Consider the following 16,799-nt stretch of genomic DNA (forward strand, 5'->3'; position numbering starts at 1 on the left):
TTTAACTATCCCAGACACTTGGAAAATTGACAGATGAAAGTCGTTCAATGCTAATGTTAGTGCTGAAAATAGCAAATGACGGACACTTTATGGGTGTGTTAGTAGTACAAAACACACACACACAATACAAAAATCTCCCACAGGTCTGTCAGTCTAATCCATACGCATAATGGCAGAAAAAATCCAACACAACTGATTTTGGTTCCGACCAACTTTATTTGATAGCTGGCTCTATGGTATAGCCTGTTGTAGATGTATGTATGACCAACCAACAGCAGTCAGTCTAAAATCTGCCACTGTAGCAGTCTAAAACTTAATTTCTATGGCCAGTTGTAGCCTAAAGGGAATTCCAAGCCCCATTACTGCCAGGTCTCCACTGTGTAAAATGTTTGCGACTCAGGGGCTATATTTAAACTTCTGACATCCGCTGTTTTACAATGAATGTCAGGCAGAGGTTATGAAAAATATTTATCCTTTAAAACTGCTGTTTGGTGGGAGTCTGACCACTAACAACCCAATTAATTCTGAAAACAGAGGGTATTTTACACCGATTGTGAAAGCAGTCAAACCCTTGTGGACGCTGACGCACCACTGCTCCCATTCACTTCAATGCGAGAGCTGTGGTTCAGATCCAACAAAAAGAGTAAAACTATATTTAGAGAAAAAAAAAAAGCTGTCAACCCATACTTACAATTTAATATATGGCCTTGTTTAAACGTCTCTTGTGCAGCAGAGTAGTTCTTTAAGTGGAATTCGGCCTCTCTGTAAAAAGTAGGGTTTACACAGTTAGAAAGTAATAGCAAGATCTATAAAGTGTAAGCGTTCAAGGGCATAATCTGCATACATGACTCATCCATGAGGATAATGTACTGTCTAATATTAATAAGTCACCACAGCCTTCATGCTTCTATACAAGGGCACAGAGATTTCTTATATTCCTTGTTATTAATAGGTCTCTCATACAGAGACAGCCGCAAATAACCTCCCAACACAGTGTAAGTGTAGACCAGAGCTCTCTTATACAAGGAGCCCTTGAGTCTGTTCAGCATCCAACCCCAAAACCTTTCACCACCACTACAATATCCAGTTCTATCCATTCACAGGCTGAATTTTTTTTCTCGTCCCCACCATTCCTGGGCAATCAGTGCAGTTAGTATTGGCCTTTTTGGCCACATGGATGTATGTAGATGAATAGTTCTTACAGGTGGGTGTGATTCCAACCTCTGACATTGTTAGAATCTGATGAAGCTCAGTCATACACCCTTGTTTAATTATTAGGTTACGTTAACACAAAAAAGGTGGACTATTCCCGCCGCAATACTCAGCGGACACTTCCCCCCTGTGTAAGGTATCACAATGATTTACTGCACAGGAAAGGTGGGGTCTGAGTATGTCCTGGGATTTTATATGGGATTGTTAGTTTGGAGTGGGATGGGGGGGGTTATCAAAGCTGACAGATTCCATTTAAGAGCATAAGGAGGAATCTCCCTGCAGAAGATGTAAGGCATCGGAAATCAGAAGATGAGGAATATGCTGTGCATCTAGGATTTACATACACACCAGTGCATACTGTATGTGTACAATGTTAGAGATAGACCATAGTATGAGTTGTGCTGTTTTTTTACTTGCCTCTCTCTTTCAGCAGATATTAACACAGATATACTTGTCAGATTACATTTTCTTGTTGGCAAAATACGCGTCCAATTGTTTGACAAGATTATCATAAAACATAATTTTAAAGCAGGACGTCCAAGCGCTGTGTAGATTGCTACAAGACCGCGCGGGGCGCAGAAAGGGCACTTTGAAGAAGATTACATGCTCTGTTAATACAATGACATCATGCAAATCGGAAACCTCCAAGAGGAAACAACTTTCAAATTGCAGTTGCCGTGGCAACAAAGTAATCCAGCATAAGAGTGATCCAGAATTGAAAAACGTCCCTGATTTCGGCAAAGTGTGAGGGGAGGGGGGGGGGCCTCACATCAAATGCACTCATTAAATATATCAGCGCTTTTCTGATCTGCACATTTCCTTGTATCTGGTGCCTGTAGCAAAGGACATAATCAGAACATCCATTTTCCAAGGGACTGTGACTGCCGGCAGTAATATAACTCAGGACTGATGGAAATAGGCATAGTCATTTACTTATTTTTACATTACAGCCATCACGATTACTGTCATATACAAGCCCCCTATTCATATGCTGGACGGAAACGGTTTACCGCAGCTGCAAAGTTGTTGGGTTTGTGTAATAGTGAAGCCTTGTACAATGGACGGTCAACATTTGTCATGAGCTCATTGGTATTCCTGGTCTTTTCATAGGACAACTTCATCCATATTAGAGCAGCACTGATGAATATCCAATTTAACGCTGCATGGCCAGAGGTTTGCAGACGGTAATAAATGTAATTGGAAACTAGTACTGACACGTACCCCTTCCTGAGGAAAGCGTTTGCATTGTTAGGCTGGAGCTCGAGGGACCTCTTTGCATCCAAAACAGCATCTGCATTAAACCAAAGCATTGAGAATTCAGACACATTCCTGAATTACACTGGGAAGCCTCGCTCACCGCAAACTAGATCTGCAATGGTACGTGAACACATGCAGGTGCTTGGCAGGTGCAGACCAGTTTAACCCTTACAAAAGCTGGAGAATGACAATCCATATATAAGTATGTCCCTGTGCAGCAGGATCTGCTATAACACTGGATGCAATCGGATCAGATGACAGAATAAAGGCTAAGTATTATGGTTAACTAAGTAAAGAATAACAGCTAGGAGATATACTAAAATGACAGTATTCAGACGTGGCTGCAGGGGAGCACACTGCATGAATCCATACAATGAACTCAAAGCGTGCTCTTATCTACAGCACTATAGTACAAGGGCTGACCCATTTCTATATGAACCATTATGGTATATAGAGGTAAGCAGGGAAGCTGCTATACAGAGAACAGAGGCTGCCCTTACAAAGACCCAAAAGTCCCTCTGCCACGTAAGAAGACTGTAGCAGTAAAAAGAGCAAGTAACATTTCATGGGCTCTGGCACCGATTTAGCACTGGGGCCCAGGAGCTTCATGCTTTGTCTCTGGATGTAATAAAGGTCAGAAAACCAGCTATTAGCAAAAGCAGGGAGCGACTGCAAAAAGCAGATAACACTGTGGAGGACTGCCAACATCTGTCAATTACACAGACCCCAATGTAATAACAACACTGCAGGAAAAATCAGCAGTAGCCAGAAAATGAGAAGAAGAAGAAAAAGATATATTCTTGTAGATGTGATATATTCCCATTTACCTGCAAAAAACGTTTCCACAAAATACGAATATTGGATTGGGGGAAAGTTAAGGGGAATCTGTCAAACGACTAAGTATGCCAACCGCATGTCCTTATGGACCAGTGGTTTAGTGTCCCAGATACGTCTAGAATATCCCCCCCCCCCTTCCCTGGGTGATTAAGTCCTAAATTCTCCTGATTGCTTACCTTTAAAATAGCCAACTAAAATGTCATCCATCAGTATGCTATAAGAGTCACCTACATATATTATAAAAGGTAATGGAGAACGATATCGTAACGCGTCGCTCCAGTTATAAACAACTTTTCATAAATGAATAAAAGAAACTTTGTAACATATCTTAAGGAAATCTGTTTCATTTTCCACTTATTACGGTAACTTATTTCCTCCTCCTTATCAGCCAGTTTGTTTACATAGAATAGTAGCCTATCCTGCTCACACACAGAGCTCTATGGAGATGGGAGGGGGAGGAGGAGGATAGTAATTGAGTTACTGCTGCTTACCTCTAGCCTAGGAGTATTAAGAGAGCTCCCCCTCAATCGCAGAATAGCAGAGTGTAGCAGCAACAGTTACCCTTGTGTATTTTTCAGTAGCCTCCTTCTACCACTCCCTTCTCCATAGACTAATATGCCAAAAGTAACTCCGCTCAATAAATGGATAAGGCAACATATTTGTTAAATAACATATATTACAAAGTTTCTTATTTTCGTCTCTACTATTCATTTCACTTTCAAAGTTTTGGGGGTTTTTTTGGTTTATAATTGAAAACACAGTTTACGGCAAAATGTCTTCAATTGCAAAGAAAATCCAAGGCTAATTACAGTATACATTAAAACAATGAATAAGTTAAAGAAAATAAGTTATTTTTAGTCATCTGAAGAGGAAAAAGAGCAGAGCTGCAAGTGGTATATTTGTGTTAATGCCCATGCAGATTTCCTTATTTATCGCACCATTCTATCTACCTTTAAGACATGACAAATGATTCTTAGCACACATTCACACAGCTATGAAAGTTAAATTCACTGTATGTGAAAGGGGTCTATTCGCACAAGTGATTTTTTGATGGTCCATTTTAACAGGTCATCAAAAAAATGTCCTATTTTTGTCCATTTTCACAAATCTCTCAATACACTTAATTGTATTAGAAATCCATGAAAACGAGCGCATGCACAACAGCCCCGAAAAAGTTAAATTTTTCACAGCCATTTTTGAACTTGTGTGACATTATGTGAAATTAGGCTTTAAGCTGGCCACATTAGACATTTATCTGCAGACTTTCAACAGATCCAGCTATGTCTGTAAAGCCAATGCACACAACTGTGTGCTAGGTGGGTGTGCCATCTCTGTTTTTCTTGGAAAGCACTCTGACTCATTTATTTCTGTGGGCCCTACACATGTCCATGAATTACATGGTCCCATGTGCAGGCCGACAGCCCATATGGCTGTCAAATTCAGCAATACAATACAATACAGCAAATATGGAACTGGTCCTATTCCTGTCCCATTTTGTGACTGTACTTACATTGAAGTCTATGGATAATTTATGCCACTATACAGTTGTGCTAAAAAGTTTACATACCCTGGCAGAATTTTTGGTATTTTGGCCTTTTTCAGAGACTATGAATGACAACACAAAAACTTTTTCTCCACTCATGGTTAGTGGTTTGCTGAAGTCATTTATTGCCAAATTTCTGTGTTTTCTCTTTTTATATCATAATGACAACAAAAAACATCAAAATGACCCTGTTTAAAAGTTCATATACCCTAGTGATTCTGGTCTGATAACATGCCCAGAAGTTGACACATTTGTCCATGGATCTACGGAAAAGGTAGTTGAACTGTATTAAACAGGAAAAGGATACAAAAAGAGATTGATAATGCCGATCAGCAATGTTCACACCGTGATTAAACTCAGGGGCTCTGTAAAAACCAAACCATGGTCAGGTAGGCCAACCAAAATTTCGACCACAACTGCCCGGAAAATTGTTTGGGATGCAAAGAAAAACCCAAACATAACATCAGCTGAAATACAGCACTCTCTGAAAACTATCGGTGTGGCTGTTTCAAGATGCAAAATAAGGAGGCACTGGAAGAAAAATGGGCTGCATGGTCAAGTGGACAGAATAAAGCCATTACTGCGCAAATGCCACAAAGATTCTCACCTTCAATATGCCAAGCAGCACAGAGACAAGCCTCAAAACTTCTGGAACAAGGTAATTTGGAGTGATGAGGCAAAAAAAAAAAAAAAAAGTATCAAACTTTTTGACCACAAGCATAAACGTTACATTTGGAGACGTGTCAACAAGGCCTATGATGAAAGGAACACCATTCCCACTGTAAAGCACGGAGGTGGATCACTGATGATGTGGGGATGTGTGAGCTTCAAAGGCACAGGAAACTACGTTATCAGCAAATACTGGAGACTGCAAATTTACACTCATCAGCCAGGAAGCTGCGCATGGGACGTACTTGGACGTTCCAACATGACAATGTTCCAAAACACAAGACCAAGTCGACCTGTCATTGGCTGCAGCAGAAGAAAGTGAAGGTTCTGGAGTGGCCATCTCAGTCTACTCCATATCATTGAGCCACTCTGCGAAGATCTCAAGCGTGCAGGACATACAAGACAGCCCCGGAATTTACAGGAACAAGAAGAATGGGCAGCTTTACCATCTGAGAAAATAGAGAACCTCATCCACAACTACCAGAAAAGACTTCAAGCCGTCATTGATGTTAGAGGGGGAATACATGGTATTAAGAACTGGGGGATGTGAACTTTTGAACAGGGTCATTATGGTGTTTTTGGTTAAAAAGAGAAAACACAAAAGTTTGACAATAAATGGCTTCACCCAACCACTAACCATGAGTGGAGAAAAAGTTTGTGTCATCATTCATATTCTTTGAAATAGGCCAAAAAAACAAAAAAATCTGCTGGGGTTTGTAAACTTTTTAGCACAACTATATGTCTGAATTGTGGCATACCACAGAGCCATCCATCAGAGGTATACACTAAATTGGAAAAACCTCTCAACAAATATCTCAAATGACGTTTGAATAAAACCTTTTAGTTCTTGTTCTATGACATAAGTATACTTTCTGGACAATTTTGATGAATTCCAAGCAGAAACGTTATAATATCACCGAACACAAGAGCTAAAACAGAGGTTACCATTGTAATTCTGAAGAAGTATGTGAGCATAAGCTCTTTGGCTGTAGTATTCGGCATCATCAGATTTCTCTTCCAGCGCCTTTGTCAGCTCCTGTAATTGAAGCACACATTTGTCTCTGCATTACAATGCATGTGAGAACAGCTCTCCTTAGCAGTGGAAAGATTACACTCTACACGTCTATAGAGAAGAATCCGCTTAATCAATAACAATGTCTGACAAGAAATTTCTGCTCCTCAATGATTACCTGTAATGTAATGAACAGAGCAGATCATTTGCAGAGCTGCATTTTCTTATTAGAGGCAGGCAATACATTGCCAATGACAGGAAAGTGAATACAAAATCTACAGTCATGGGGCAGAAGAGACAGCTTCAACCTCAGTAGTGATGCTAAAAATCATTGGAGAAGAATGTCCACCATAATAGCTTAGCTCGCCAGAATATTAAACATTACAGGGGACATTTAAAGAGAACCTGACACCTCTCTTGACATGTCTGTTTTTACTAAATACCTGTATTGCTCATAAAATAAAAATGCTAGCACATCTTTTCTTATAAATCTCCAATGTGCTGTTCCTCCGTTATTCCTCCAAGAAATGAAAGAATATATTAAAGGGGTATTCCCATCTCAAGGATCCTATCTATACTGGTAGCTTATGTAAATAGAAGACTTTTCCTAAATATATCGCTTTAGAAATGCTGCTTTGTTTGCCTGGAATGTGAACTTACTCCTTCTATAGTTTACACTGCGTTACCATAACCACAGACCTGTGAGATAGGACAAGTGATGTCACTTACTCACTGCTCTGTCAGACAATCAGTTCAGTTAGTTGTAGTTTGCTGATAAAGCCAGTCTGTTATCTCTCTATGTCAACATACAGATAACACTGATTCATTATCTACAAGAATATGCAAATTATATGAAATACATAAGTATTGTGATCTGCAAGGGGGGGGGAACAAATTTTAACAACTGTGTAATGGTAACTGGTAACACCCAATTGACAACTTATTCATAAATTTATAGCTGAGATAAGAGTTAAGAAAAAGCACTCCAGGCTTTTTATGTCATGGGAAATATAATTATTTACAAAAAAATGTGGAGAGAAAAAAAAAAAAGGCATTTTCTACCCATTCCACACATCCATGGGGATGGTATAGATATGAGAAAAGGGGAATATCAAGTTGCAGAATTCAGCCAACGCTTTGTACAATAGGAACTAAGTGTCACACCGCCAAAAAACCTGCGAAGGCCCAGTCACAGGCCTTGCAACTCCTCACTCAGTAAGAAGAACTGGAAACAGCAGGGAGTAGCACCGGAGCCCAGGGGGATGTGGGTAGCACTGTTTTTTGGTTTTTTTATGTTCGATCACCTTCCCTGGGCCTCCACTTATTATACTCTGGGGTCTGAAGATACCCCAAAGTATAACCAGAGCAGTTTCAGATTTGTGCATGTTTGGCCCGAACAAAACTGCAGGTAGAACCTCATGAATATTATAATAACGAAACCGAAATAACCAACAAGAATATCACGCTGGATATACTGGTTGATCTTCAGTTTATGCTATTTCTCAAATAATAATCCAGCCTTACTATAAATATGAATAGTCAGACTCTGCAAAAGACATCCAGGAGTTTGGTTAATGTATGTGATGCTTATTGCACTTGCACAGCCTACGGGCTCTGTTAGACAGCCAGATGGGCTGTACCAGCAGCAAGCAGATTGCAATACCAACTCATGGACACATATAAAGAAATCATGTTTTGCTTTGTTTTTTAAAAAGGTTTTTTTTAGTTTTTTTTTGTGAAGGCCTGCTGTATAGCATCAGATGCAGCAGTGAATAAAAAAAAGCCTGCAAAATGAAACTGTAAATAAAAAAAAAAGCGAACATATGTTGCTTTTTTTACCTGCGCCGTTTTTCATTTAGTTTTTACTGCATTTTTTAATTCCATCTATTAAATATATAGAGAAACACTTTGTAGCTAAAATATACATGCAGTATTTTTGAGAATATTGCTTTTCTGCAACCTTTTTTTCCCCCAAAGTGTGGATAAGACTCCCCAAAATCCCCATTCACTTTGCTGGTACTGCAAATTGCACGGTTTCTGTAATGCAAGGTTTTAGCCTCAATCCTGTATTCATTACAGCCCCCACCCCTCAACTACATTCACTCTTAGGGCTCGTTCACACTGCGGAAAACTTTTCCGTCATGTGTTTTTCTTTTTGGTGCGGCTAGCCGCGACGGAATGCTGATGCAGTGCATTGGCATTCCTGCGTGGCATTCCGCTCCTGATTAGGCCTGAATGAATGGGTCTAAACAGGAGTGCGTCTCGAGCCGCAGCTGACTCCGCCACAGAATCCACGGCAAGATAGGTCATGTCGCTTCTTTGTTCCACTACTAGCTAGCGGAAAAAAAAGCGAACAGCTCCCATTGAAGTCAATGGTAGCCATTTTTGCAGGTTGATTTTGAGGCGGAGTCCGCATCTAAATCTGCCTGCAAAAAACTCCATGTGAATATACCCTTACATCAGAGATGCTCTTCTTGAGTTTCCTTTAATATCACACTAACAATCATTTTTATAAGGACATCACCATAGTGACATTATAATAAAACACAGTGTTACACATTTATAAAGACTGGCATTATTACTGCCAGTCTTCACAACCCAGGAATCGGTGGAGGATGCATTTACGACAAGGCACACGACTCCTCAAGGCACCTGGCACCAAGGGAAAATGTATGCCAGCTCATAACTAGCATACATTTCTCACATCATTTATTCCACATTTCTGGCATAAACTATGGTAACGTTTTTCAGGAAACTGGTGTAGGTGATGTGGAAGAAAAAAAATATATATTTTTTTTCCTTTAGGAAAATACTGATTTGCATTAAAAAAATTGACTTATGGCTTGTACGTCAGCAAACTGACATACAAAGCATAATAAATCTGACTTAGTACTCATATACCGTATTTTTCGGACTATAAGACGCACCTTGGTTTTAGAGGAAGAAAATAGGGGAAAAAAATTTTGAAGCAAAAAATGGTAAAATATTTAATAAATGGGAGTTGTAGTTTTGCAACAGCTGCAAGGCCACATTGACAGGTGACCCTGCAGCTGTACGGAGATCCATAGAGCGTTTTTTTGGGGGGGCCAGATGGGGGGAATGGAGGAGTGGAATAGCAGCATCGCTCCTGCAGGAGCATAGCAATGTCGCAGGCCCTGGCACCTGTGCCGGCGTCTAACCCTCCCCGGCATCCGCCTTTCTATTACAGCGGATGCCGGGTCTGTATTTGCGGCCACATTCAGACTATAAGATGCACCCTTCTTTTCCCCCCAAATTTTGGGGAAAAAAGTGCGTCTTATAGTCTGAAAAATATGGGTAACTATACTCCCATATAAGCCAGATTTAGAAACCATCTTATAAAACCTTACCTCTAATGATCTTTGTGGGTTTTCAGTGATGTAACTATCTGGAAATCTGCAGATTAAAAAAAAAAATAGATCAAGTAAAAGATTGGAAAAAAACAGGACTGAAAATAATATAACATGGCTTATATCAGAACCCAAAAATTACTATTTTTTATTTATTTATTTTTATATAAAACCAAGAAAAATAATGCAGCAACTACCCCAATCTGATTGTCTGAGAAAAGTGAAGCAGAACAGAATGTTGCACTAGTATTGTTAGTACTTGCATCAACAGGGTCAGATGGGGTCCAAAATATTATACTTTTAGCTCCAATGGACCGGCTTTTGGTTTGTTTCCTTTTTTGCCAGAAAGAACAGCATATACACAGGGAAAAAACAAAAAGGAACAATAAAGTGAATGGATTCATATTCAAAATATACCCCTGACAAAAAGCCTAGCGGGGGCTAAACATAATGGAGACCTTGTCTTACCCATGCTGAATCCTTCTAGGGTAGAATAAAGGAGTACAGGATGGCACGCAGAGATCCCATGGCTCCACAATACAGGCAGCTGGGTCATAGCGTGTGCATGGGGCGTAGGTACATTTATCAAAAATGAAAAACGTTTTTTGTTGCCCATATTAACCAATCCCAGTGCAGCCTTCATTTACTTAGCACTTCTGTGATGCTGCTATAGTGGCTATGTCATGTGAAGAAATGACAGCACCTACTGATGTTAGTCAGCCCCAGCAGTAGAGCTCCTCCCGCTTGTATTATAATAGTTGTATGAAGTAGGAAAACATTGCTGGTTTAATAAGGAGGTCTAGTCTACTTTAAAAAGATTTTTCTTACCTCCTCCAACAGGTTTTGCCACACTTCCAGCACCCTTAGGTCATAGGACAATGATACTGACAGGGACAAAGGGCAAGTCAAGTGCACCTACCATAAACTGTTGACGCATGGGCAAAAGGGCATTATCAGGCAGCAGATGACAACAGCACTTGGGCCCCACCTAGAGTCAGACCAGGGATAGCTGCCAAAGGGCATCACCTAATGGAGATGTGCCCTTGTGACCAGTACCACAACTAGCGGCCTATCTCTCTGCACTCTCTGCACCATCAAAGCTGAAGCTTTAAGATGTTAGCACAAGTCCCTATCAGTATCACGGTATTATCGCTCTCTGACCCTTAAATGGAGCTGGCCATAAGGAAAATCATGTCAAGGGAGAGAGTATGAAAAATATTTTTAAAAAGGAGAGCTGTAACAGACAAAAAAAATAAAAAAGAATCACAGTAATATTGGATATGGCAGAGTGTTGCTGTATGAGAAGGTGTTTCAGCACACAGCACGTTATGGATACATAGCCTCTACTACACCCTATAGAAGTTACTTTCACATTCCTACACCGGCAGTGATCTGACAGCATCGTCTTCTCAATAACCGTCTTTACATCCTGCCTGCCTACACATCCTGCCCAGCCAAAGCATAACCTACATTTTAGAGAACATGTGGAGTTATTTTCTTACCATACTTTACAATGTCTCTGGGTCTGCGAAAAACAGACTGCGCACGGGTGGCATCTGTGTGCCGTCCATTATATTCAGGGACCCATAGACTAGAATAGTGCTCTGTAGTCTAAAAAATATACCAATATAGAACATGCAGTCCATGATTTAACTAGACAACACATGCTTCTGTAAGCGGATGTGTGAATGAGCCATAACAGTTGATTCACAAGTCTGTGTTTTTCATCAGTGTTTTGCACCAATGACTGCAAAGAAAAAATCAAGAGTAGAGACTAAACAGAGATAACATATAAAGGAAAGAGTCGAAGCGGTTCTGTATTCTCAATCTGCTCCTAGTTTTGGCACACAATCACAGATGCAAAACACTGATCTTTTGCCGTTTTTTTTTTGGGTTATTTTAAGACAAAGCCAGGAGTGGACTTAACCGGAGGGAGAAGTATAAATGCTTCCTTTATATTTGCCATTCCTTTTCAAGTCACTTTTGGCTCTGGCTCAAAAAAATGTAACAAAAAACACATCATTTTTCCAGATTGTGTGACCTTAGCCATAATCGGCAGCACAGAAACTTATGTTACAGATTCTTGGCAATGCATTGGGTAAAACCCATAACAAATTTGTATACAATGCATGGATCTGCATGCCATGGGAAACAAATGATTTGCAAGGACTCAACAGCTGGACCCTTGGCAATGTAAAAATAAAGGCCATTTTAAAGGTTTGATAACCCTTTTTATCACATAGACCATTTCTGGAAATTCAATGTCATCAATCATAATTGTCTGATGTAAAGCAGAATGACTCACTGTGGAGGCTGAGACTCTGCGGCTTCTGTCATTGTTCCTGATCCTCACGATACCAGACTTAGTTACGGCAGCCAAATGCTGTAAACACAAGCAGACCAGATGAGTTATATGTATGTAAAGACTTAATCAGTAATCCATTATTTGAAACAAATTTTACCTTAAATGAATAGGGTTTGGATGACATAGTCTATTATCTCAGATAACTTTTTCTAGTTAGGCTGCACCACTGAGACCCCTTCCAACTTAAATTACTGTAGTAGTTATCAGGATGGCAATTGCTAAGGGCATTTCCCAGTAACTGAGAATAGGTTATAGCAGGATATTCATAGCAGTGTAATGACAGGTAGTTTACCTCAGCCACATTGCCTTTCCATTTTGAGTCAGTAATACACTGCGGACATTCTACCTGCAAATCCTGAATGGAAAATCTGTAGTATGTGTGTCCCATGTGGAAATAACCTTAGGCTGGTTTCGCACACAGGGTCAGATTTATCAAGACTGGCATCTCCTATGCCTTTCTTGATCTCCTCTGTGCTGGATGTTCCTATACTTATTTAGGGCGTACCTCCTGAAGGTAACTAAACTTTAGAACAGCTGATTTTCTTGCAGTATCTGTGTCATTAATACATTTTGCATTATACTTTATTTTGGCTCCTTTCTGTGATATCCTGCACTTCTTTATCCTTTCCCTTGTTTCTCTATTGCCAGCCGTACACTCTTTGCCATTAGACTACTAGCTCTTGTATAATGCACAGAACAGAAGACAGAGCAAATCATGTCAAACAGTTATATCTTGTGCACTATAAAACCTAGAACAGTGTCTGGTTCATGACTTGTCAAGCACATTTCTATGTTCTATAATGCAGGATACTCGCGTCTTCTGATATCAGTGGCATTATATACAGCTCGTGCCTGTATGCGCCCCTGAGCCAGAGATACTGGTGCTCTTAGTTTCAGCAGATATCCCTCCAGTGTCAAAAGGGCAACTGGGTTGTGAGGAATGATATTGGTAGCAAAAATAACCAAATCAGTCCCCTAAACACATTACATATAAAGGGCTCTGTTTGTGTCATATTTGTTTATTGCGCTGCTTGTTCTGGATCGGACACACACAATGGCAGAAAAGCAAAGCGAAAACAAAGCACCAAAACACTTGATAAAAAAACAATATGTAAAACACCTGAGATTCAGTTGCCCCCATACAGGTTTAGATGCGTCAGTATGCAAGACAAAATGGTTTTCCTTCAGCAAGACCTTCCTCTTTACTAGGCTATGTTCACATCTGTCTTAGAGGTTTCATCACGGTGTCAAAAATGACAGAAAATAGTGTAGTACATCTGGTTATCTATATAGGGCTTCGGCACTTCACAAAGTTATTATTATTATTATTATGGGATTTCTCATGTCAGGGATCTGGCACTTTGGTTAGTTTCCTTGTTCTGTTGCTATAAAGGAGCAGGACAGACGTGACTACCACACATGGCGCCTCCTCTGTACAGTCCGTCATATTACATGACAATAATAACTAGCTGCGATGGACAGCATTATATGTCAGTACAGCAGGCAGCCCTGGAGACCACTGAACAATGGATCTAGCACAAGGTTCCGGCTTTCCATGTCAATGTGAACAGAGCCTTACTTGTAGGACATCTCCATATATAACATAGTATATAGTATGTAACATATAAATATACACAACTACTACAAAGTAGCAGAGCTCAGAGCCAGCAGGATATACACAGGAGGACATATACACTCATGCACATGCTGAGACTTGTAGTTCTAGCTGACAGCCCCTGCTCATGTCTCTGCACCCGGATACACAGAGCCAGAGCCCTGACCTGCACAGCTATCCTACTGGCAGTAATTCACACGCTGCTTCTAGTAACAGATACCTCTGACGTGCGGTACTGCCACCCGGAGACCACAGCCCGAATACCGCCCGACTCCTGTGCGTACAGTGTAAACAGAGCCCTGCTCTCAGCCAGGAAAGTTCTGGACTCGCCGGGCACTTACTACAGTTGTCAGCGAGCTAGTGACTGCATAGAGTGGCGCCTGGCTGCAGAACAGCGACCCCACTGGGTGTGGAGGAAGAAGTGTAGCTGTCTCCAGACATGAATGTGTGGGGGTGTAGCCTGCTGCTTCAGCTGGATTCATACACTTGCTTTCAACGCTCTTCTCAGTTCCTGGAAAAGCTGGGTTGCTTGCAGTGAGTATAGCTGCAATGAAATACCCACCTAGCTTTCCCAGACTTCTGAATGTCAGAGCTGGTTGTATGTGCAGCTCTATAGAATAAGTATCAGTACACACTAGCAGTGGCCATTCAGGAATCACTATGGAAGCTGTCATGGCAACTGTATTGACTGGGCTCCAAGCTAAATGTGCCCTGCCTTCAGCACAGACTATGGCTGGGGACACAAATCCAATAGACTGCCTAGAAAACCTGCAGAGACCCCGCTGTGGGCTGTAGACAACCTGCACAATGGCCATTACTGCTGTGGCTTGGACCTGTGGATTTCAATGCAAAGGTTAAAAGCCAAAGGGGGAGCTGAAGAGAAATCTGCACATAAGCCAAAGCAAAATCCACGTGCCGCTTAACTTTTTGGCCTTCTCGGAGGAAATGTCCAGTCATACCAGCCCTTGCAGGTCGCCTACCTATATGTGGTGACTGCTTGTTACGATGGAGTGGGTGTGCTACAGCAGAGTATAGGAAGCCATGCTGTTAGTTCATGGTTTATACATTGTAGGTCACACTTACTTCTTCGGAGTTATGGAAACAGCGTAGCACAGCTTGCTTGACTGTTTCTGTAAATTCCAGCCTGTTGGTCAGGACATGCAGGCATGTATCCTCATCTCAGACATGGCTGGCGTAAAGAGGACCTTTCACCACCTCTGTATATCAAATAATAGCTGCTACCCCACTGATGCTGCACAGTTGGAATTTTTTCTCTAGCCCCCACCGTTTCCAAGCAATGGTTGCAGTTAGTTTTGGTGTCTGATATGTTATGTAGGCTCTTTACTGTCAGGAGGTCGGTATCATTGAAGAAATGGATTTTTTACTGACCCCACATTGGAATAGCCTTTATATAGGCTATTCTATTTCTCCCTTTATTTTCTGTTCCCTGCCATTTTTGAATTGTGCACTTTTAAGGCGGGTTCACACCTGCGCCCGGTCTCCGCTTTGCGGGTTTCCGTCTTCTGCCTGAAAAACTGAACAGGAGACGGAAACCCGGCAGTCAATTTTCAAGCCCATTCACTTGAATGGGTTTGCAAAGTGTCCACCCGTGAGCGTCTTGTGCCTCTCTGCGGCAAAACCGTTTTTTTTAAACCGGACACAAAGTCCTGCATGTCCGACTTTGTGCCCGGTTAAAAAAAAACGGTTTCGCTGTAGAGAGGTACAAGACGCTCATGGGCGGTTACTTTGCCCTCAAGTGAATGGGTTTGAAAACTGACTGCTGAGTTTCCGTCTCCTGTTCAGTTTCTTGGGCAGAAGACGGAAACCCGCAAAGCGGAGACCGGACACAACCGCAACTCCATCTCTCTCTTCTATTTATGACACCACCTCTGGTTCTTCTGCTTTCCTCTTCACTGCCTCAGCAGCCGACTTTCTCTTCTTTAGGCTTGAAATCCTGTGACTGTGCCTTCAGCTTTGCCACTGGTTTGAGACGTGAGATTATGAAAACCCTATCTGCTTAAAAAGGGGTTACCCCATTATAGTCTATGAGGTGCTCTGGGTTTCCACACGAAATTGGTGGGGAGAAAAGCTTGCAGGACTGCATATTTTAAGCATAATGGGGGGCAGAGTTCCCGAACGTGTGTGACCACAGCCTAAGGGCCCCTTCACACGGCGTAAGCGCGCCACTCATTTAGACACGTATACACGTGTCCGAGCGCGGCGCTTCATACGGCTTTACGCGCGCTCCCATTGAAGTGAATGGGAAGTGTTTAGAAGCGCTTACGTGTACGGCTCGGAATGAGCCGAGCGCTTACACCGTGTGAAGGGGCCCTTATTTGCATGCAGAGAGGGGAACGAAATCCCCATACAGAGACCAGGTGCAGCTGTGGACCGAGTCTTATGCTGAGGCTCCATGTTGCGGAAACACAGTTTTTTTGTTGCAGATTTTAATGCTTTTTTTGAGCCAAAGCCAGTTGTGGATTGAGCAGAAGGTAGAAACATAAGTCCTGCCTATATATTTCCCATTCCTATTGTAGCCATTCTTGGCTTTGGCTCAAAAAAATCACAGCAAAATCTGCAACCCAAAAAAACTGCATTTTCACAATATGGGGCCTTGGTCTTAGGCTGAGTCTCCATGAGATGAAAATGCCACGATTTTCCTGCATCGGAACTACTGCGGGAAAAATCACAGCGTTTTACAGTAAAGGCAAAGTGGATGCATCCCGTGCCCACTTTGTAGATAAACCACGGTGCGGACACGCCGTGCTGGTTTTGGAAATCACAGCATGTCAATTATACCTATGGAAACACCAGCAGTTTCCCCATAGGTATAATTGAAACAGAAAGTCCGTGGAGGAAAACTCTGCAAACTTTGTCTAAAGCGCTGCGGAAATAACAGTGATGTGTTGCCGCCACAGTGC

General features: G+C 41.5%; 1 protein-coding gene across 1 annotated transcript in view; it reads right to left on the reverse strand.

Moving 5' to 3' along the window:
* The window catches only part of SUGT1 (SGT1 assembly cochaperone of MIS12 kinetochore complex), a 55,205-nt gene extending 40,984 nt beyond the window's left edge, over positions 1 to 14,221 (reverse strand). The window contains exons 1-6 of the mRNA XM_075265443.1: positions 14,099 to 14,221; positions 12,204 to 12,281; positions 9,899 to 9,944; positions 6,464 to 6,554; positions 2,434 to 2,503; positions 692 to 762 (exon numbers count right to left, since the gene is read on the reverse strand). Coding sequence (XP_075121544.1) covers positions 692 to 762; positions 2,434 to 2,503; positions 6,464 to 6,554; positions 9,899 to 9,944; positions 12,204 to 12,235 — 310 coding nt within the window. The 5' untranslated portion in view covers positions 12,236 to 12,281; positions 14,099 to 14,221. The remainder of the gene's footprint in view (positions 1 to 691; positions 763 to 2,433; positions 2,504 to 6,463; positions 6,555 to 9,898; positions 9,945 to 12,203; positions 12,282 to 14,098) is intronic.
* Positions 14,222 to 16,799: the final 2,578 nt, after the last annotated feature.

Source organism: Leptodactylus fuscus, chromosome 2, assembly GCF_031893055.1.
Source record: "Leptodactylus fuscus isolate aLepFus1 chromosome 2, aLepFus1.hap2, whole genome shotgun sequence".
Taxonomy (NCBI): Eukaryota; Metazoa; Chordata; class Amphibia; order Anura; family Leptodactylidae; genus Leptodactylus; species Leptodactylus fuscus.